General features: G+C 38.6%; 2 protein-coding genes across 2 annotated transcripts in view; one reads left to right on the forward strand and one right to left on the reverse strand.

The window, feature by feature from the left end:
- Positions 1–22,655, reverse strand: part of XPOT (exportin for tRNA) — a 271,525-nt gene that overhangs the window by 154,843 nt on the left and 94,027 nt on the right. The gene's annotated exons all lie outside the window — the stretch shown is intronic.
- C8H12orf56 (chromosome 8 C12orf56 homolog) overlaps positions 1–22,655 on the forward strand; it is a 152,730-nt gene that overhangs the window by 98,440 nt on the left and 31,635 nt on the right. Inside the window, 2 exon segments of the mRNA XM_037847380.1 lie at positions 6,938–7,011; positions 21,584–21,728. Coding sequence (XP_037703308.1) covers positions 6,938–7,011; positions 21,584–21,728 — 219 coding nt within the window.

Raw genomic sequence — 22,655 nt, forward strand, 5'->3', positions numbered from 1 at the left:
GAATTTTTACTTTCTACAGATCTATAAGGCCAGTGTATAAAATTAATGATCAATCAATGGTTTTAGATTCATAATGTATAAATATGTAATTTGTGACAAGAACTTCATAAAAGTGGTGGGACAGAGGGGTATAAGAACATAGTTTATGTGTGCTGTTGTAGTTAAGTTGATACTAAAGCAATTGAGAATGGTATAGATTTAGGATGTTATAGATAAGAGTCAGGTAACCACCAAGAAAACATAGAATATGCAAACTCATTGAGACAGGAAGTACAGTACAGGTTACCAGGGGTGAGGGTGAGGGCAATGGGGAGTTAATGCAAAAAATTATGGGGTTTCTGTTTGGGGTGAAGGGAAAGTTCTAGTAATGGACAGTGAAAGGGGTAATACAACACTGTGAGTGTGATTAATCCCACTGAATGGTATGCTTGGGAGGAGTTGAGATGGGTAGATTTATGTTGTATATATGTTTCCGGAACTAAAAAAAAAGAGAGAAATTAGAGATGTAATGACAATTAAAAAGAATACATGATAATATATGGATTCTAAGAATGGAGGAGAAAAGGAACAAAGGGACCTTATTGGGACATAAGAAAATTTTGGAATATAGAATTTAACCTTCCTATCAATGTTAACTTTCTTGAACATAGTAACTGCACTTAAGGTGACTGCATAAGTAATTATCGTTGTTTGTAACAAACATACATGGAAGTATGTTCAAGGAGCATCATGTATGTAACCTGCTTTTAAATGTTCAGGAAAAGGAGGGAGGGGGGAGGGAAGGAAGAAAGTAGGAAGGAGATGGGAAAATATTAAAATTGATAGATCCAGTTATCTGGCGGGTATGCTGGAGTTCTCTGTATGGGGTTTGTATTATTTTTGCAATTGTCCTTGTGCTGGTTTGAATGTATTATGTCCCCCAAAACGCCATTATCTTTGATGTAATCTTGTGTGGACAGACATATCAGTGTTGATTAGATTGTAATTCTTTGAGTGTTTCCATGGAGATGTGCCCCACCCAACTGTGGGTCATGACTCTGATTGGATAATTTCCATGGAGGTGTTACCCCACCTATTCAGGGTGGGTCTAAATTAAATCACTGGAGCCATATAAATGAGCTGACAAACAGAAGGAACTCAGTGCAGCTGAGAGTGACATTTTGAAGAGGAGCTACAGCCAAAAGGTACACTTTGAAGAACGCACTGGAACTGAGAGGTGCTTCAGCTTACAAAGACATTTTGGAGACGGCCTTTGAAAGCAGACTTTTGCTCCGGAGAAGCTAAGAGAGGACAAATGCCCCAAGAGCAACTAAGAGTGACATTTTTGAGGAGCTGAAGCCTAGAGAGGAACATCCTGGGAGAAAGCCATTTTGAAACCAGAACTTAGAGCAGACGCTGGCCACATGCCTTCCCAGCTAATAGAGGTTTTCCGGACACCATTGGCCATCCTCCAGTGAAGGTACCCAATTGTTGATGCGTTACCTTGGACACTTTATGGCCTTAAGACTGTAACAGTGTAACCAAATAAACCCCGTTTTATAAAAGCCAATCCATTTCTGGTGTTTTGCATTCTGGCAGCATTAGCAAACTAGAACAGTCCTGTAAGTTTAAAATTATTTCAAAATTAAAAAAAATTTAAAAAGTAATGTTCTATCCTTTGAAAGACAGAACATAAGTTAATAAATATTTCATATATAAATGATGATTCAGGTAAACATTCTAGAAAGTATAAGAAATTAATTCAATACAAATATTTTAAATCTTGTGATTTTTTGTGTGAGATTGTTGAATTCTTTGGTCAGGCTGGTCTCTCTTGGTTAGGCCTAGTGATGTCTTCATAGGGTGTAGGAAATTGTAAAAGAAAAAACTACATCACTCAGACTTATCTTGGGTTAACTGATCCCTTGCGCTTTGAGAACCGGAATGATTTGTCATGTCGAAGCAGGGAAATGCTTCTGAGGAAAGGAATTGGGCATCTTTAACTCTCTATATACTCTGAGCTAAAATTAATTTAAACCATCCAATGAGAAATTAGTACTCATCCTGATTTTAAGGGTTTCCAAAAGATGAGTCTCCTTCAATAACCCATTTTATTTGTAAGTTTCATCAAAAATAATTACATCTGGATTAACATCTCAGATTCTACAAAGATGAAATGTATCAGGTCTTTACTCTTTATACTTTGTGAATATAGCTGGTGGGAAGCTAAAGAAGTAAGGGCTACCCCTCCCCTCAATTTAAATTTTAGATTTAGGGCAAGCATTAACATTTAGACAGGAGAAAAAAGGTAGCTTAAAAAAAAAAATAGAGAAAATCCATACTCCTCACTACCATCCCTGCCCCCACTTTATATTAAAGAATTAGATAAGTGTAAGTAAGCCTGTTTGGAGTTATAAATCAGCAATATTTCAGAAATTCCTCTGACGTGTTTGCCATAACCTAAATAAATCTTGTAAAAAAGCCATAACATAAATAAAAGATTATTTAGAGAAGTTGCTGAACAATATATGTTTATTCATTTGGAAGACCATGAATAAATGGGAAATGACAACACTAATGATTTAAGGAAAAAACAACTGTCTTAGTTCGTTAGGGTGCTGAAAGCAATATACCATGAAATCAGTTGGTGTGCTGGTTTAGATGTATTGTGTCTCCCAAAATGCCATGTTCTTTAATTCAACCTTGTGGGGACAGATTGATTAATCTTTTTGATTAGGGTGTGACTTCTTGATTGGATGTTTCCATGGAGATGTGACCCACCCAACTGTGGGTAATACTTTTGATTCGATTATTTCCATGGAGATATGGGCCCCTCCTATTCAGGGTAGGTCTTAATTAAATCCCTGGAGTCCTATAAAAGACTTCACAGACAGAAGGAGCTCAGTGCTGCAGCCAAGAGAGATATTTTGAAGATGGCCATTGAAAGTAGACTTTTGCTACTCCAGAGTTTGCCTGGGAGAAACTAAGAGAATACCCCCAGACACCTAGAGAGAAACGTCCTGGGAGAAAGCCATTTTGAAAAGCAACCTGGGGGCAAGCAGACACCAGCCACATGCCTTCTGAGCTAACAGAGGTTTTCCAGATGCCATCAGTGTTCTTCAGTGAAGTTACCCTACTGTTGATACCTTTGTTTGGACACTCTTATGGCCTTAGGTCTATAACTTTGTAAGCAAATAAACCCCCTTTATAAAAGCCAGTCCATTTCTGGTATTTTGTATAACAGCAGCATTAGCAAACTGGAGCAGTTGGCTTTTAACAAGGGGAATTACTAGCTTACAAGCTTATGTTTTGAAATGTCCAAATCAAGATTTCATCAAGATGATGCTTTTTTGTAAAGACCAGCTGCTGGTAATCCTGGACTCCTCTGTCACTTGGCCACTGTCTGCTGGTCTTTCCCTCCTCTTCTGGGTTTTGTTGCTTTCAGCTTCTTGCTTCCATGACATTCTCTCTTCCTGTATTCATCCCATTTATAAAGGACTCCACTAAGAATATTAAGACCCATCTGTGTTACACCTAACTGAAGTAACCTCACAAAAACCTACTTAAAAAAGGTTTGGACCCCAAAAAGACATGTATTTTCCTTATGTAAAATACATTCATTCCATCACAATACGCCCAAAGCCTTAGATCATTTCAGTAACAATACTAAGTATAAAGTCTCATCAAAATCAGTTATCAGTATGGTCTGCCCTGGGGAACAATTTCCCTCGGTCTGCAGACTTGTGAAACCTAGAGAACAAGTTACCTGCTTCCAATATACAAAGAGGGACAGTCATAGTATAAGCATTCCCATCGCCATAGGGAGAAATTGGAAGGAAATCAGGGGTCATGGGTCCCAAACAATTCTAAAATCCTGCGGGCATCCTCCATTAGATTTCAAGGTCATCTATGGAGCTATGTTTTCTCCTCCAGGCCTGATGGAGTGGCAGCTCCACCTTTTGCAAGTGCTTGCAGTAGCCACACTCTCCCCAAAATCTGGGGTGCTGCTCTCCCAGAATTCTGGGGTGAAGGTTCACCCTCATCAAGCCCTGGGATGGCAGCCAGACTCTAGGCTCCACCCTCATCAAACACTGGGGTGGTGGCCAGACTCTCTGCAATCCCCCAGGCATCTGAGAAAACTGGAGTGGTAACACTCTTCCTCAACAATGGGGCCAAAGGCCTGTCCTCTCCAAGTGCCAGGGCAGACTCACCCTTTCCACACACATGGGTGGATTCACTCCCTTGGCCTGAGAAGATGTCTTTCATCCAGACTTCAGCTTCCATGGTTCTCTCCTTGAAATCATTTTTCCTTCCATCTGTCCCTTCTGTCCCTTTTAGTCTAGGCTAGCAGTGGTTCTGTTAGTACAGATCTCACAAAAAAACTTGTTGCTTTCGTGTGTGGTACACAGGGGTCCAAACCATGAGACAAAAGAACTTTCCACAAATCCTTTCTGGTTAACTGCATTTCCAATCCTGACTTGCACTGAAATGGCTGACTGGATCCATGTTCTGTTAAACCCACACTGGAAAACTATTCTCTGGGGATTCATTTTCTGGAAGCTCAGAATTTTCTAAACCCTCAATTTCTGGTTTCTTTGGGCCCAGGAGTTCAGTTGTCAGCTTATCCCTTTCCTCTTGCATTTTAATATAAGCCGCAAGGAGAAACCAGGCAGCACTTTCTACATTTAGTTTGGAAATCTCAGCTAAATATCCAAGCTAATTATTTTCAAATTCTGCCATCCATCAGACATCAAGACTCAATTTTCCCAAGCTATCTGCCTCTTTAAAACAAGGATCACCTTTCTTCTGGTTGGCAATGACACATTCATCATTTCTGTCTAAGGCCTCATCAGAAATACCTTTAGCGTCCGTATTTCTACCAACAGTCTTCAAAGCAATCTAAGCGTTTTTTATCAAGCAACCCACAATTCTTCCTGCCTCTACTCATTACCTAATTACCAAGCCTTTTAAACATTTTTGGTATTTGCTATAGAAGTATCCCACACCCAGCACCAAAATCTGTTTTAGTTTGCTAGGCTGCTGAAAGCAACATACCATGAAATGGATTGGCTTTTAATAATGGGAATTCATTAGCTTATAAGCTTACAATTTTGAGGCTGTGAAAATGTTCAAATCAAATCTTCATCCAGACAATGGTTTCTTCCTGAAGACTAGCTGCCGGTGATCCTGGAGTTCTCTGTCACATGGCTAAGCACATGGTGGCATCTTCTGGTCTCTCCCTTCTCTTCTGTGTTTTGTTGCTTTCAACTTCTTTGTTTGTGGCTTACTCTCTCCCTGTGTTCATCCCGCTTATTAAGGACTCCAGTAAGAAGATTAAGACCCACCCCAGGCCACGCCTTAACTGAAGTAACCTCATGAAAACCTACTTAAAATAGTTTTACACCCACAGGAAAGGATTAGCTTTAAGAACATGATTTTCTTGGGTACATACAGTTCCAAACCAGTACAGTAACCTAAATGTCTATTAATAGGGGAATAGTTAACAAAATTATTATATATTGATGATATGGAACACTAGGTAATCATTAAAAAGATTGAGGCACATCTGTATGTACAGACATGGAATGCTAGCCACTAAATATTAAGTGAAAAAAGCAAGTTCCAAATTAATATAGGTAATATAATTTATTGATATTAAATATATATTATAAATATATGTGGTATACAGACATAGGGGACTGGTGGTTTGATGGGTTGAGCCCTCTACCATAAGTTTTACCCTTGGGAAGACAGTTGCTGCAAAGGAGAGGCTAGGCCTCCCTGTGGTTGTGCCTAAGAGCCTCCTCCCGAATGCCTCTTTGTCACTCAGATGTGGCCCTCTCTCTCTGGCTAAGCCAACTTGAAAGGTGAAATCACTGCCCTCCCCCCTACGTGGGATCAGACACCCAGGGGAGTGAATCGCCCTGGCAACGTGGAATATGACTCCCGGGGAGGAATGTAGACCTGGCATCGTGGGACGGAGAACATCTTCTTGACCAAAAGGGGGATGTGAAAGGAAATGAAATAAGCTTCAGTGGCAGAGAGATTCCAAAAGGAGCCGAGAGGTCACTCTGGTGGGCACTCTTATGCACAATTTAGACAACCCTTTTTAGGTTCCAAAGAATTGGGGTAGCTGGTGGTGGATACCTGAAACTATCAAACTACAACCCAGAACCCATGAATCTCGAAGACAATTGTATAAAAATGTAGCTTATGAGGGGTGACAATGGGATTGGGAAAGCCATAAGGACCACACTCCACTTTGTCTAGTTTATGGATGGATGAGTAGAAAAATAGGGGAAGGAAACAAACAGACAAAGGTACCCAGTGTTCTTTTTTACTTCAATTGCTCTTTTTCACTCTAATTATTATTCTTGTTATTTTTGTGTGTGTGCTAATGAAGGTGACAGGGATTGATTTAGGTGATGGATGTACAACTATGTAATGGTACTGTAAACAATCGAAAGTACAATTTGTTTTGTATGACTGCGTGGTATGTGAATATATCTCAATAAAATGAAGATAAAAAAATATATGTGGTATAATTAATATGTTTTTATATGATTGGAAGGATAGGAACCAAACTGCAAATAGAAAGGCACTTTGAATAGCACGGTAGAAGGAGGAGGCACTTTGAATAACAGGGTAGTAGATAGTAGGGTAGAAACAGAGAACTTTTGTCTTTCACTTTATACTATTCTGTACTGTTTGATTTTGTTAAATTATTTTATAATGAGCACATGTTTAAGATTATAAAAATTATATAAGAAAAAATTCTCCATGGGGGTCTGAAACACTGGAATGTTACATAAGCAAATCATGCACTATAGAAAGGATTAAAAAGTAGGTATATGACATTAACTAATAGTAGGCAGAATTAATTTTCAGCTTTTTCATTATAACAAAGGGATTTTTTAAGCAAAAATTCTAACTATTCCTGCTTTTTTCCCTCTTTCAGAAAGCTACTCTTTTACAAGACCCCCTATATGCTAGTGGGCTCAGTCCTGCAATCGGAAGCCAGCAGCCATACAGGTAAGGAGTGACGACATGACAGAGTTGCATGGGGGATCCCGTATTGCCCCCGTCACCTCTCCTCACTCTCTGAGGCTGATGATCACACTTATACTGCTAACTTTAACTCTGCCCTGTAGTTTAGGTCTGCAAACCCAATTACCCACTAGACAGCCACCTCTTGTATGTGTCACAGGAAACTAAAACTCAGCATATTCAAACAGTACTCAGCATTTTCCTTCTCATGCTGCTTAACACAGGGCATGATATCAAGCCAGAGTCCTGGGTATCATCCTTAGCTCCTCTCCTTTACCTCCCCCACATCCAGCCAATCACCACATGATTTATGGTATTTCCTCAGAATACTTAGTTTGCCAGACTGCTGTGACAAATACCATAGAACTGGTTGTCTTAAACAACAAGCTCATGGTTTCAAGAGGCTAAAGTCCAAAGTCAAGGTGCTGGCAATGCGATGCCTTGTCCTCGAATTCTGTAACCCTCTGGTGCTGGCTTGCCACAATCCTTGAGGATCCCAGGCTTGCAGCCTTGCTTCCTGACACGCAGGGATCTCCCTCTCCTGTGTCTGCTCTTTGGTTTCCCCTGACTTCCAACTTCTGATTCCTGTCTGTGGCTTTCTGGGATTCATTGTGTCTGGATTTCTTCTGCTTATAAAGAACTCCAGTAATACAGATTAAGGCCCTACCTGATTCAGTTGGACCACACCTTAATTAAAAATAACATCTTCAGAAAGTCCTAATTACACATGAGTTCACACACAAAAGAACCCAGATAAAGATTATATCTTTTCTTGGGGTACATACTTGAATCTACCACAGAAGCCATCCACTTCTTTCCGCTGCCTCTCACTTAGGCCAATTATCTCTGAGATGGGCTCCTACGGTTTTTTGCTACTTGGCCTTTCTGCCTTTATTCTTACCCCTCTCTAGTACATTCTCCATTGCAAGCAGAGGAATCTCTCTAAAGCCTTTGAATGACTCCCTGTTGCCTTTAGGAGAAAGTCTAAACTCCCTAACAGGTGACAAAGATTTTCATGATCTGTCTCTTTTTATTTTTCCATCCTCAATTATCATATGCTCCCCCACCTCGTGCCTTATGTTCCTGCTCCAAATGAACTTCTCATAGTTTTGAGAACACCCTCTGTTTCCCCTCCTTATTTCCCCTAAAATAAGTGGCCCCCATTCTAGTACCCTACTCTGCACTGTTCTTCCCCTTCCAGGATAACTTCAACTAATCAAATCTTAGTTTCTAAAAATCTTTTCTTGAGCCCTCAAAACCAAGTTAGGAGGGGCCCCGTCATAACATTTTATGCTTACATGTCTAATAACACTTACCAGTTTGTATTATGGAAGTTTATCTGGTTATTTGCTGCCTTATTGTGTAGTATCCTCCTTGAGGGCAGGGACTGTACCGTGGTTACTGGCACATATGAAACTGCCAATTAGCCTTCAAAAAATGAAGGAATAAATGGGATAGAACAGAGGCTAGAACCAAATCATAAAGGGCCTTTTATTCAAGGCTAAGTGGTTTGGATTTTATCACAACTTCATAGTTCTACTGTGCTCATACCATAGTCTGCCTTATGTTATAGTAGTTACTTGTGATGTGACTATTTCTTCTTCCATTAGGTTGTAAGCCCCTGGAAGGCAAGGAGTGTGTCTTATTAATCATTTTATCTTTCTTACTTAAAATAGCTCTTTGCACATAGTAAGCACTCAATGAATTGATGGTGTTGGCCATTTTGATATCGAAGTAAGTCATGGGTAAGTTTTGAGAGGTTTACAACATTGAGGTATACTGGGGGTCATGTAAAGTGCAACAGATGAGCTAACGGTAAGTTAATTTTAAAAGGTGTATATTCTTTTAAGGAATCTTAAGTTTCCTCAGAGGAAAGGCTGAGTCTAGGTCTGGGGTAGGAAATACACGAAATGAGCCTGAAATAGCTTGTTGTGCTAGAAAAGACTAATAGGGCCCTAACTAAAAGACACAAAAGCCCAAATGGAAGGGCTACCAATAGCCAAAGAAGGGGCAACTTGAGCATCAGAAAAAATTAACAAGGTGATTGAAATACAATGATTATATTAAAATTCAGAGTGTACAATGATACGTCAGAGAAGAGAAAGTTCCCCTCAACCCCATCACAGACACAAAGAAATAAAAATTCATTGAACTCCATTAGAAGTAAATAGGGCACCAATTCCTCACTCTGCCAATCAGCAAACAAAAGGAAAGAATTAAGCATCTTTCCTGACTTTACTAATGAACTATATTTCAGGGTAACTAAATAGCCCTAGCTGATGACGGCATATTCCCTTTCACAGAACTCCAGTGAATAAATGTGGAAGGTTTAACAGAATTAGAAAATTACCATTTTGTAACCTGTAATGAAATAATAAATTCATGAAACAATTCCCATGGATAAAACCATTAAATAGAAAGGTGAAGGAGAACTTCAACATGGAGGGATCATATTGTAAATACCAAAATCCATTGATCAATCTTAGCATCACCAAAGTGGGACCACCAGACTTTGTTTGCCTCATTACTTGATACAATATGAAATACATAGTAACACCTATGAAGTATCTTTGTTAAAACAATTAAACCTGAATCTCACTTAAAAGCATGTGTGTGTGTGAACATGCATGTGTATATGTGTAAGGGAATAGATAAAACAAATAAGTCAGATGCTGACAAGTATTGAAGCTAGGTGATGAGTATGTGGGGGTTCCTTATATCTTTTCTGCATTTTTGTTTATATTTGAAATTATTCATAATAAAAGATTTTAAAAGGTTTATATATAACAAGTACCTTATTTAAATCCTAATTTCAAAAAAATATATAAAAAGACATTTTTAAGACAATAGAGAACATTTTAATGTGGACTAGGTATTAGACAATGCCAGAGAATTATTGATAAATTTGCTGAGTGTGATGATGATTTTATAAAATATGTTCATTTTACTAAGAGATGCATTCTAAAGTATGTAAGGGTTAAATGACATAATGTTTAGGATTTCTTATAAAAAGAAGATGGTTATAGAGATAGCTTAGAATTTCTACATGTTTTCATGTTTATTCTAAAAAGTATGTTTTAATTTTGGTGCTTTAGTTAAAGTAATTTTAAAGCTAGTTGTATAATCAAGAAGACCCTAACTTTGATAGGTATGGCTTGAAATTTATCCCTGCTGGCAAGGAGAGTTCTGCCACTATCTTGACTCAGGAAAAAACACACTTCTTGCAAAGTTAATTCAGGAGGGTAATATGTTTGAAATAGAGTGATTTAAAATGCACTTTGAGGAATGCAAAGATACACAAGAAATGGTCTCTATCTGCCAGGAATCTTCAGTTTAAAAGGCGTGTCTCTATCTGCCAGGAATCTTCAGTTTAAAAGGCGTAAATATCCTTTGGGTTTTCAAATCAGAACTCTGTTACAAATGGGAATTCTCTAACCTGACCATTGTGAACATAATACACAGCACTCAAAAGATAAGGTATGTTAAAAACTTTTTCAGGTATAAAACTTTATACAAATATAAGGGATTATTTATAGTAAATGATTGAAGAAATGAAAAGTACAGGAAAAACAGATCTTATTAGTTCATGAATTCTTCTTGCAAAATTACTTCAGGGAACTTCTGTCTTCTAGCTGATGAATATATAACATTAATTTAGATGTTCTTCCTTTATTCTTAATTGAATAATGGAGTTTTTTGGCATGAGACTTTTTATTATTTAAATTAGGCAAAGGAGGTTTGTCATCCTCATAAAAACAAATGTTCTCTGAATGTTCAAAGAAACTGTGATTCTAAATAACTTAGTAGAAATATAGAATGCCTAATCTAATTTGCATTCATGACATATATATGAGACTTCATTTTATATAGGAATTGATTTTTAGAATGAAGAAATTAGTTTCTTTTTCCTATTAATTTTTTGGCTTTTATGAAAAAATTAGTTTGTTGTCACAATCTATTATCATAGGTGGCGATGGATTAAAAACAGGTTGTTTCTGTTATGGATTTAGCAAATTGCTGGCTTCTAATGGGAAAAACTGGAAAATCAAATTCAAAATAATTCCTCTGACATTGTATTTTTATCTGAGCTTCTGCTTTTCTAAACCTTTCTGTGAAAACTATGTTTCTACTGTTTTTGGAGTTCTCAGAGAGTAGAGAGAATTTATAAAAGTTATTTTTAAATGAAATGCAGTAGTAATTAGAACTGGATGTATAGGGAAGTGGAATTTCAAAAGTTATTCCTAAGAAAACTAGACAGCAGCCAGAGGATGCCTGGGACCATGGTTTCAGGGTGTGAAGGCCATAAACAGACTCCTATAATATGTGGTGGGAACGTGCATGGAAATGCAGAGAGACCACACCTTGAAGGACAGGGTGAGTTTGTTTGGCCAGGACTGCCTCCCAGGGCTGGCAGCAGAGAGATGCATGGGGCAAGGGAATGAGCAGTGGCTATCCACTCCTGTGCACCTACCTTAACAATGAACTGGGGAGATAATCCTTCACAGCCACATGGCTGGGAGCTCCCGTGAGGGAACCTTGGAGGCAGTGGAGGAGTATTGACTGCATTTACTCTCCCCACACAGAAGTCCAGGGGTGCACGGGCAAGAACCAGGGATGGGAGAGGACAAACACAGAAGCACCAGGAGCCCCTCCCACACCACAGAGGCTCATGGGTGCACAGCAGGCAGGAAGCAGGGCACATTTGAGCTAGAGGATGCCCTTAAGCAGATTCCCTGCCAAACTGTACAGGGCCCACATTGCATCCCCAGGGCAGGCAGTTCCCCAGGACACACAGAGAACTGGTGCTCTGATTGGATTCTCACCTGGTTTGACTCCACCCAGCGCACAGATGCAGTTGGTGGAAATTTGGTGTGAGAGTAACAGGTGACTCAAAAGAGCCATCTGCTGGTAGTACAGGGGAAGGGCACTCCAACAAGTTGTAGCTCTGCCAAATTATATATAAATGCTCAAATAATCCTGCATTTCCCAAAATAATCTTACCAAGATAAGTAAATGCCCTGAGGCCAACAGAAAATCACAAAGCACCTGAAGATATGAGAAAATATGGACAAGCCAAACGACAAATTAAAAAGCCAGAAGAGACACAATATTGGAACAATTAATTTAAAAAGTACACTTATTATAAATCCCCAAAATAATTTCAAGGAGTTGGATAAAGAGATAAAGGACATCAAGAAGACTGTAGAAGAGCATAAAGAAGAATTTGAAAGAGTAAATTAAAAAAAATAGCAGATCTTATAGAAATAAAAGATACTATTGATTAAATTAAAAATACACTAGAGACACAAACAGCAGATTTGAAGAGGCAGAAGAAAGGTTAAGTGAACTAGAGGGTACAGCAACTGAATGCAAACACACAAAAGAACAAATGGTGCAAAAAATAAAAAAAAAATGACATGGACACACAAAAGAACAAATGGTGCAAAAAATAAAAAAAAAATGACATGGAGCTCAGGAAAATGATGGACAACATGAAGCACACAAATATAAGAATCATTGGTGTCACAAAAGGAAAAGAGAAGACCAAAGATCTAGGAAGAATGTTTCAAGACATAGTTAAGGAAAACTACCCAGCCCTTCTAAATGACATAAATATGCAAATCAAAGATGCCCAACAAACTCCAAATAGAATAAATCCAAATAAATTCCACTCTGAGACATCTGATCAGATTGCCAAATGCTGAAGAGAAGGAGAAATTCTGAAAGCAGCAAGGGAGAAGCAATTCACCATATACAAGGAAACAACATAAGACTAAATTCTGACTACTCGGTGGGCACCATGGAGGAGATAAAGCAGTAGTATGATATATTTAAGATTCTGAAAGAGAAAAATTGCCAGCCAAGAATTCTTTATCCAGAAAAGCTCTCCTTCAAAATGGAGGGAGAGTTTAAAATGTTCACAGACAAACAAATGCTGAGAGAATTTGTTAACAGGAGACATGCCCTGTAAGAAATACTAAAGAAAGCTCTACTGGCTGAGAAAAAAAGAAAGGAGAGAAAGGTATGGCGAAGGGCACAGAACTGAAGAGTATTAGAAAGGGTAACTTAAAGGAAAAAAAGAGAGAGGGAAAAATAGATCTGACAACTAAAAACCAAAGGATAAGATGGCTGGTTCAAGAACTTCCTTCACAGTAATAACTTTGAATGTGAATGGAGTAAACTCTCCAATTAAAAGATACAGACTGGTAGAATGGATTAAAAAGTATGGCCCATCGATATGCTCTTTACAAGAGACTCATTTCACACCCTGCGACACAAAGAGATTGAAAGTGAAAGGATGGAAAAAATATTCTATGCGAGCTACAACCAAAAGAAAGCAGGGGTAGCTATACTAATATCAGAAAAGATAGACTTTAAATGCAAAGATGTCATAAAAGACAAAGAAGGACACTATATATTAATAAAAGGAAAACTTCACCAAGAAGAAATAACAATCATAAATGTTTATGCACCCAATCAAAGAGCTCCAAAGTACATGAGACAAACATTGGCTAAACTGAAAGGGGCAGTAGACATTTCTACAATAATAGTGGGAAACTTCAATACACAACTCTCTACTATAGATAGAACAACTAAACGGAGAACCAATAAGGAAACTGAGAACCTATACAATAAGATAAATGAATTAGATCTAACAGACATATATAGATCATTACATCCCAAAGCACCAGGATATACATTATTCTCTAGCACTTATGGAACACTCTCCAGGACAGATCATATGCTAGGGCATAAAACAAGTCTTAATAAATTTAAAAAGACAAATTATTCAAAGCACATTCTCTGACCATAATGGAATGCAGCTAGAAATCAACAGCCACCAAAGAACCGGATCTTTCACAAATATATGGAGATTAAACAAAACACTCCTAAACAATCAGTGGGTCAAAGAAGAAATTGCAAGCGAAATAGGTAAATGTCTAGAGACAAATGAAAACAAGAACACAACATATCAAAACCTATGGGATGCCAGTGAAGGCAGTGCTGAGAGGGAAATTTATAGATCTAAATGCATAAAACAAAAAGCAAGAAAGAGCTAAAACCAAAGACCTAATTGAACAACTGAAGAGGCTAGAGAATGATCAGAAAACTAACCCTAATGCAAGTAGAAGAAAAGAAATAATTAAAGCAGAAATAAGTGAGCTGGAGAACAACAAAAAAGAGAAAGGGAGAGAGAGAGAATAAATAAAACCAAAAGTGGTTCTTTGAGAAGATCAACAACATTGACAGACCCTTAGCTAGACTGACAAAGTATAAAAGATAGGAGACCCAAGTAAACAGAATCAGAAATGAGAGTGCAATAATTACTATGGATCCCAAAGAAATAAAATAAATTAAAAGAGGATACTATGAACAACTGTATGCCAAGAAGCTAGACAATTTAGAGGAAATGTAGAATTTCCTGGAAACACATGAACAACCCAAGAAGAAATAGAAGACCTCAACAAACCAATCAAAGCAAAGAGATCCAATCAGTTATCAAAAGTCTACCTCCAAATAAAAGCCTAGGGCCAGATGGCTTCACAGGGGAATTTTACCAAACATTCCAAAAAGAACTGACACCATTCTTGCTCAAACTCTGAAAAAATGGAAGATAAAGGAATACTATCTAACTCATTTTATGAAGCCAATATCACTCTAATGCCAAAAACAGACAAAGATACTACAAAAAAGGAAAACTATAGGCCAATCTCTCTAATAATATAGATGCAAAAATTGTCAACAAAATACTTGTGTGCGAGTTTGGATGTATTATGTCCCCCAAAATGTCATGTTCTTTGAGGCAATCTTGTGGGGCAAATGTATTAGTATTGATTAGATTTGAATTCTTTGAGTGTTTCCATGGAGAATGTGACTCAGTCAACTGTGAGGGAAACTTTTGACTGGATAATTTCCATGGAGGTGTTACCCTGCCCATTTAGGGTGGGTGTTAACTGGATCACTGGAATCTTATAAAGTTCATAGATAGAAGGGCCCCAGAGCAACTGAGAGTAACATTTTGAAGAGGAGCTGAAGCCATGAGGAACACTTTGAAGAATGCACGGAACTGAGAGAGGAGCTGAAAAACGCAACCTAGGAGCAAGCAGACACCAGCCACATGCCTTCCCAGCTAACAGAGGTTTTCCAGATGCTAATGGCCTTTCTCCAGTGAAGGTACCCTATTGTTGATGCATTACCTTGGACACTTTATGGTTATATGTAACCAAATAAACGTCCTTTATAAAAGCCAATCCATTTCTGTTGTTTTGCAAAATGGCAGCATTAGCAAACTGGAACAACTTGCAAATCAAATCCAAAGGCACATTAAAAGAAATAAACACCATGACGAAGTGGGGTTCATTTCTAGCATACAAGGATGGTTCAACATAAGGAAATCAATCAATATAATACAACACATTAACAAATCAAAAATGAAAAATCAAATGATCATCTTATAGATGGTGAAAAAGCACTTGACAAAATTCAGTGTTCCTTTTTGATAAAAACACTTCAAAAGGTAGGAATTGAATGAACCTTCCTCAATGTGATAAAGGGCATATTTGAAAAGCCCACAACCAGCAATAGTACTCAATGGTGAGATACTGAAATCTTTCCCCCTAAGATCAGGAATGAGGCAAGGATGCTCACTGTTAACACTGTTAATCAACACTGTGCTAGAAATTCTAGCCAGAGCAACTTGCCAAGGCAAAGAAATTAAATGTACTGTTCTTGTTTGCTAATAATGCCATTATGCAAAATACTAGAAATGGATTGGCTTTTATAAAGGGGATATATTAGATCACAAATTTACAGTTCTGAGGTCACAAAAGTGTCTAAACTAAGGCAGCAACAAGAGGATACCTTCAGTGAAGAATGGCTGATGGCATCTGGAACACCTCTATCAGCTGGGAAGGCACATGGCTGGCATCTGCTGGTCCTTTACTCCTGGGTTGTGTTTCAAGATGGCTTTCTCCAAAATGTCTCTGAGCTTATGTCTCTCTCTCAGCTTCTTCAGCTCCTGTGCATCTAAGTGCTGGGGTCCTCTTAGCTTCTCTGGAGCAAACTCTGGGCTAACATCTCTTAGCTTAGCATCTCCAAATGCCTCTGAGTGTCAGCGTCCACAAGACATGATAAGCCCAAGTCAACAGTATCTGGCCACGGTATGATAAGCCCAAGTCAACAGTAGTTCCCACAATCCCGAAGGACACCCATGTCCCTGAGACTCTATAAAAGTTTCACTCACTAAGTTTATTCTTCAGAAACTTAAATCCTCCAGAGAGCTCCTATACCAGCTAAGTCCCCAAACCCAGAGACAACAGTCTCTTCAAGAACATCAACAAGTTGCATCCCCGTTTCCTATAATGTCGACACCCTAGTTCAACATGAACAAGTTAGGGTGGTCACAGCCCAGACATCCCTGAAGATCAGGAAAGTGAATAAACTAGAGGAAGGGGTAGCAACAGATAAGACAGAATTCAATAAAGGATTATGAATACTGAATCTCTATATAATTTTCTTTTTCTTACTTGCTAGGGTATTAGAATAGCTATAAGGAAAGAACTGGAATGGCAGAACTGTAACCCATAGCATGCTTTGAAATATGCTATATAGCTACTTGTTAAATTGTACTTTGTAAGTATATATATTATATTTCACAATAAGGATATAACTGAAACTTTGGAACTGTTACCCATAACATTCTTTGAAATTTGCTAACTTCTTGTTAAATTGCACTTGGAAAGTTATCACTTCTATGTAAATATGTTATATTCCATAACAGAAAAAAAAAAAAAAAAAGTCCTTCCAGCCAGACCTTCCAAGGGCCCCTCAGGGCCAAGGAAGTCGAGGACAGAGGAGCTGATGCCAGTGGGGAGGAGCTCTGTGGCCAGTGGCTCCCAGCAGCCCTGCTAACCCTGGTTTTGAGCCTTCTGGGGGCATGGCTAACCTGAAAGCATGAACTTCTCTCTCCCTCAGAAGTATCCTTGTCCAGAGCATCAGGAAAATCTCCCCCCTTGGGCCTTTCTGGGCATCATCAGCAGGGACCATAAGGCTGAGCCCAGTGGCAGCCTGGCGTTCATCCCTCCATGACCCCCAACCCTGCCACAAAACTTGGGCTTGAGCCCCACAGAGAGGATCAAGTCTCTGGAGAACCCTAGACCAGCCAACTGTCAAACTTTTTGGTGTTGAGACTCCTTTAGACCCTTAAAAATTATTGAGGCTCCCCAAAGGGCTTTTGTGTATCTGTGTTATATCTACCAATATTTATCATATCAAGTAATAAAACAGAAAAAATGTTCGTCTTTCTTGTTTATTAAAGTATTATTACATTCAATAAAATTCACCAATTTTAAGTGTAAAAAAAGTTATTCCTAATTTATTTAGGTAACATTCATTGAACACTTACTATGTGTTAAGCACATGCATTAACCAACTACAGTATCAAAACAACACAAAGTATCATCATCTCCATTTTACAGATGAGGAAACTGAGGCATGGAGAGGGTAGGTAAGTTGCCCAAGGTAATTAACCAGCTGAGAAGGGGCAGATCTAGGATTCTGATCAGCCTGACTTCAGCCTCCATGCTCCATGATTCCTAGATTGTAAGCTCTTACAGCAGTTGCATCTATTCATGAGTTGTAATGGCTGTTTCTAAGGTCTGAGATGCTGAGCTGTTTGTGTATAACCTGGTCGATCCCTGGAACTTGGGGTATCTGTGTGACATGACACCTGAGACTCAGAGCCAGAGTTAAGCAGCTATGAATGTCAGCATTATCCCATAGAGCAAACGTTAAAGAAGCTGAAAAGATATCATACTTCCAGATATGAGTGAAATGGACTTGGTGAGGACTAAGATTAATCAGACTAAACAGTACAGGATGATATTGACTGTGTTCTAAAACTTCGGCTTCTGTGTGAGACCAAAGGAAGAGATGTTTATTTGGTGCAAAATCTATAATTTCTGTAGCACACTATGTAATTTAACTTGTATAGTCAGTTTATTCAAACACCATAATCACATGAACCTTGAATAGGGAGTGAAATCTGATTACTTTGTCCAGGTTAGTGTGAAATCCTGATACATCCCAGAGTAATTTGGGCAGAGAATAAAAAAGTCTTTGCAAAGCTCCCTTGAGGAACTGGGGGGAAAATGTGGAAATATTAAACTTACCCACCTGGGGAATTCCTTATATTCTTGCAAGCACTGGGGACTACCAATTTAGTAGGCAGAGCTCTTGATCTTGGGGCTTGCTCTTATGAAGCTTGTTGCTGCAACGGAGAGGCTAAGCCTAGTTATAAATGTGCCTGAGAGTCACCCCCAGAGAACTTCTTTTTTGCTCAGATGTGGCTTCTCTCTAAGCCATCTCGACAGGCGGATCCACTGCCCTCCCCCCTACATGGAACCTAACTCCCAGGGGTGTAAATCTCCATGGTAATGCAAGATATGACTCCAGAGGATGAGTCTGAACCTGGCATCATGGGATTAAGAAAGCTTTCTTGACCAAAAGAAGGAAGAGAACTGAAACAAAATAAAGTTTCAGTGGCTGGGAGATTTCAAATGGAGTTGAGAGGTCATTCTGGAGGTTATTCTTATGAATTATATACATATCCCTTTTTAATCTTTAGTGTATTAGAACAGCTAGAATGAAATACCTGAAATCTTGAACTGCAATCCAGTAGCCCTGATTCCTAAAGGTGACTGTATAAACTATACGGCTTATATGGTGTGACTGTGTGATTGTGAAAACCCTGTGATTCACACTCCCTTTATCCAGTGTATGGACAGATGAGTAGAAAAATGGGGACAAAAAGTAAATGAATAATAGTAGGGTATGGGGGAATGGGATGTTTTGGGTGTTCTTTTTTACTTTTATTTTTATTTTTATTCTTTTTTTTTTTTTTTTTGAAGTAATGAACATGTTCAAGGGTTGACTGTGGTGATGAATGCACAACTATATGATGATATGGTAAACAATTGGTTGTACACTGTGGATGATTGTATAGTATGTGAATGTATCTCAAAATTGCAGGAGAAAAAATAAAAAAACAAAAACAAAAACAATACAGGTTCATTGATTGGATAAAAGAGAATGTCTTAGATTTGTTTAAATAAAGGGGGAGGTAGTGGTAGTGGGCAGGAACCAAGATTTCATGTAGTGGTATTGGGGTAAATTGCTGGTATCACAGGTTTTTGGAGTAGGAAGTAAAAATAGTTTTACCTGAAGCCAGAAATTCTACGATGATTCCGTCAGCCTACATAGAACATCAAACATCTCTCCTACTGTTACTTTGCAACCTGGCTTTCTGAATCATTAGTTGTTTGAACCTGGATAAGTTACTTAACCTCTTTAAATCCCTATAAAACATGATAAGAATTACCAACTGAGTACTCTGTGTGGGGCTGAATGAGCTAATCCATGAAAAGTACTCAGTCCAGAGCCTGCTACATAGTCTGTGCTCAAGTGCAGGTTGTTATGACTGAATACGGTGGGAGGGGGGAGCAATATTTAATACAGTGCTATTGTTTAAAGTTGCTGAAAGTCAAGCTGAGTTGCCTAACACAAGTACTCAAATAACTGCGATAGGGTGGAAGAGGATTAGTGTGATACAAGAAGTGTGAAATAGTACTGTGGGAGAGGGTCCACGTTCAGTTGGTGGAATTAGGGAACACTCTAAGAAGAAAGTTACTCATTTAGCTAAGCCAACTTTTCCTGAAGTGTGGAACACATATGGGTTAGCAATGGGAGATGCTTTCAGGTACTACTCTGACGGAGAATGGAATAACTCTTAATTCCAGGAGAGGTGGGGGGGGGGTGATTCCTTTTAGTCTGATTTCATCAACAAGAACGTCTTGGCTCAGTGCCAGTTGTTGCAGCTAACTCCTGCTCATCTGCTTTTCCTCAAAGAGTTAGAGGCCTCAGGCTCAGAAAATGGAGTATCTACTTAGAATCTGTGTTGGTTTCATGCTGTTTTCATAGTTGTATGCAAGTTATGACAAGTGACAGTGGTATTCCATGTAAAGTTTCCTTTATAAATCAACTTCTTTAAGCAAAGGAAAACAAACCAAATGGTGAGTTGATTAAAGAAAACAAAACTAAGCAAATAATATTATAGATGGTGCACAGATTATGATAAATGGTATATGAACAACTGAAGTTTATCAAACCCTGACCTAGCCTATGAAAGAGGGATAGACATTTACTAGGGACAGTGAGAGTATTCCTGCATGGGTACAGCTTGAGTAAAGGGGCATAGGCAAAAAGTATGTTTGCAGAGTAAAAAATAGTTCAATTTGCTAGGTATATACCCAAAAGAATTGAAAACAGGGACTTGAACAGATATTTGTACACAAATGTTCACAGCAACATTATTCGTAATAGCCAAAAGGTGGAAGCAACTGAATTGTCCTTTGACAGCTAATGGATAAGCAAAATATGGTATATCCATATGTGCCAGTTTGAATGTATTGTGTCCCCCAAACGCCATTATCTTTGATGTAGTCTTGTGGGGCAGATGTTTTGGTGCTGATTAGATTTGCTTGGAATGTGCCCCACCCAGCTATGGGTGATGACTCTGATGAGATATTCCCATGGAGGCATGGCCCCACCCATTCAGGGTGGGCCTTGATCAGTGGAGCCATATAAATGAGCTGACTCAAAGAGAAGGAACTCAGTGCAGCTGTGAGTGATGTTTTGAAGAGGTGCAAGCTTGCTAGAGAGGAACATCCCGGGAGAAAGCCATTTTGAAACCACAACTTTGGAGCAGATGCCAGCCATGTGCCTTCCCAGCTAACGGGTTTTCCGGACGCCATTGGCCATCCTCCAGTGAAGTTACCCGATTACTGATGTGTTACCTTGGACACTTTATGGCCTTAAGACTGTAACTGTGTAGCCAAATAAACCCCCTTTTTATAAAAGCCAATCCATCTCTGGTGTTTTGCATTCCGCAGCATTAGCAAACTAGAACACCATACAATGGAATATTTTTCAGCCATAAAAAGGAATGAAGTTCTGATATATGCTGCAACATGGATGAACCCTGAAGACATCACGTTGAGTGAAATAAGACAGACACAAAAGGACAAGTATTGTATGCTTTCACTTATATGAAACACCTAGAATGGCCAAATTCATAAAGACAGAAAGTAGATCGACACAAGTTACCAGAAACAGGGAAAGAAAGGTGAATGGGGAAGTATTGCTTAATGGGTATAGAGTTTTTGTTTGTGGTGATGAAAAAGTTTTGGTAATGGATGGTGGCAGTAGGACAATATTGTAACTAATATTACTGAATTGTAAACATGGAAGTGGGTAAAATGTGAAATTTTGTGTTGTATATATTTAGCACAATAAAAATAAATAAAAAAAATAGTTCAATTTGGGAGAGCACGTTCATCTGATGAGTAATAAGTCTAGAAGTACAAAACTATATTAAAATTCCATTAGTAGGAGTTTTATAAACCTGTCAATAATAGTTGATATTCCTAAACTGCTGTTTGTTTTTTTTAAATCATTTTTCAAATGGAAAAAAATGGAAAATGTTCTTGTGTTTCTGTAGATCTGAGGAGAAAATTAAGCACTTTAGTCAACTTAAATCTGAACTGTTTCTTAAAGACAATACCTTGAGGAAGATACTTTGTTTAATTACAGAACTTAAAATAGCAGCACAGAAAAACTTCATCCTGAAAAAGCTTTTCTGGAAAGTAGGTGTTTTGTTTTTAATTTTAATCTTATTTCACCTCTACTGAATGTGGCATACTCAAGCATAAATTAAAATATAAATAATTGTCATGTATTCTGATATTGTATTTTTAAATGTTGATTAAATTTAATGTTCTGTCTGACTTGAAAATAGGTGATGTAATCAATAATATATATGTGGTGGGGAATGGGAGGAGAGGGAGAGATAGCAAAAAGACAGTAGCTCACATTGGCTGGGTTGGCAGAGTTAAAGAAAAGAAAGAAGCAGCAGGATGTGTTATTACAGAAAATAAATTTCAATAAGTTTTGCTGTGCAGGTTCCCCTACAATAAAAATAAAAATTTTTAAATGACTTTTGGGTGTAGGACAGGTACTTTTTAAAATGTGACTTCTGTGGAGGCAAGCCAAGCTAGCTTACATAGGTTACAGACACTTCACTTTCGGTTTCGGAGGAAGGTGTCTAGAAGCCCAGGTGAGGGAACTCATCCTGCCTCGGGCTTAGGTATATGTTAAATCCTAATTCTGGCTAACAGTCTCAAACATAGCTGCCACCATTTTATCGAGCATCTGTGAAATGTACAACCTGCCCAACTATACAAGACAGTCCTGGCCATTTCTTAGATTCTAGGTGCTTAATAGGTGAGGTGACCAACTATTGTCATTTGCCCAGAACTAGGGTGACTAACTGTCCCAGTTTGCCTAGGAGTGAAGGATTTCCCAGGTTGTGTGATTTTCAATATGAAAGCTGGGGGAATCCTGAGTAAACCAGAATGGCTTCTCATCCTAATTAGAGCGCACATGGGCTACAGAGACCAGTATGTCCCACATCCCTGAGTCTCAGGAAAGGATGATGTAGCACTACACAGTCCTAAAATTCTTGGTACTGGATAGACCCTGTTAGGAGCGTACCATTCAAGTTTTGGCTCTAC

Source organism: Choloepus didactylus, chromosome 8 (assembly GCF_015220235.1).
Source record: "Choloepus didactylus isolate mChoDid1 chromosome 8, mChoDid1.pri, whole genome shotgun sequence".
Taxonomy (NCBI): Eukaryota; Metazoa; Chordata; class Mammalia; order Pilosa; family Megalonychidae; genus Choloepus; species Choloepus didactylus.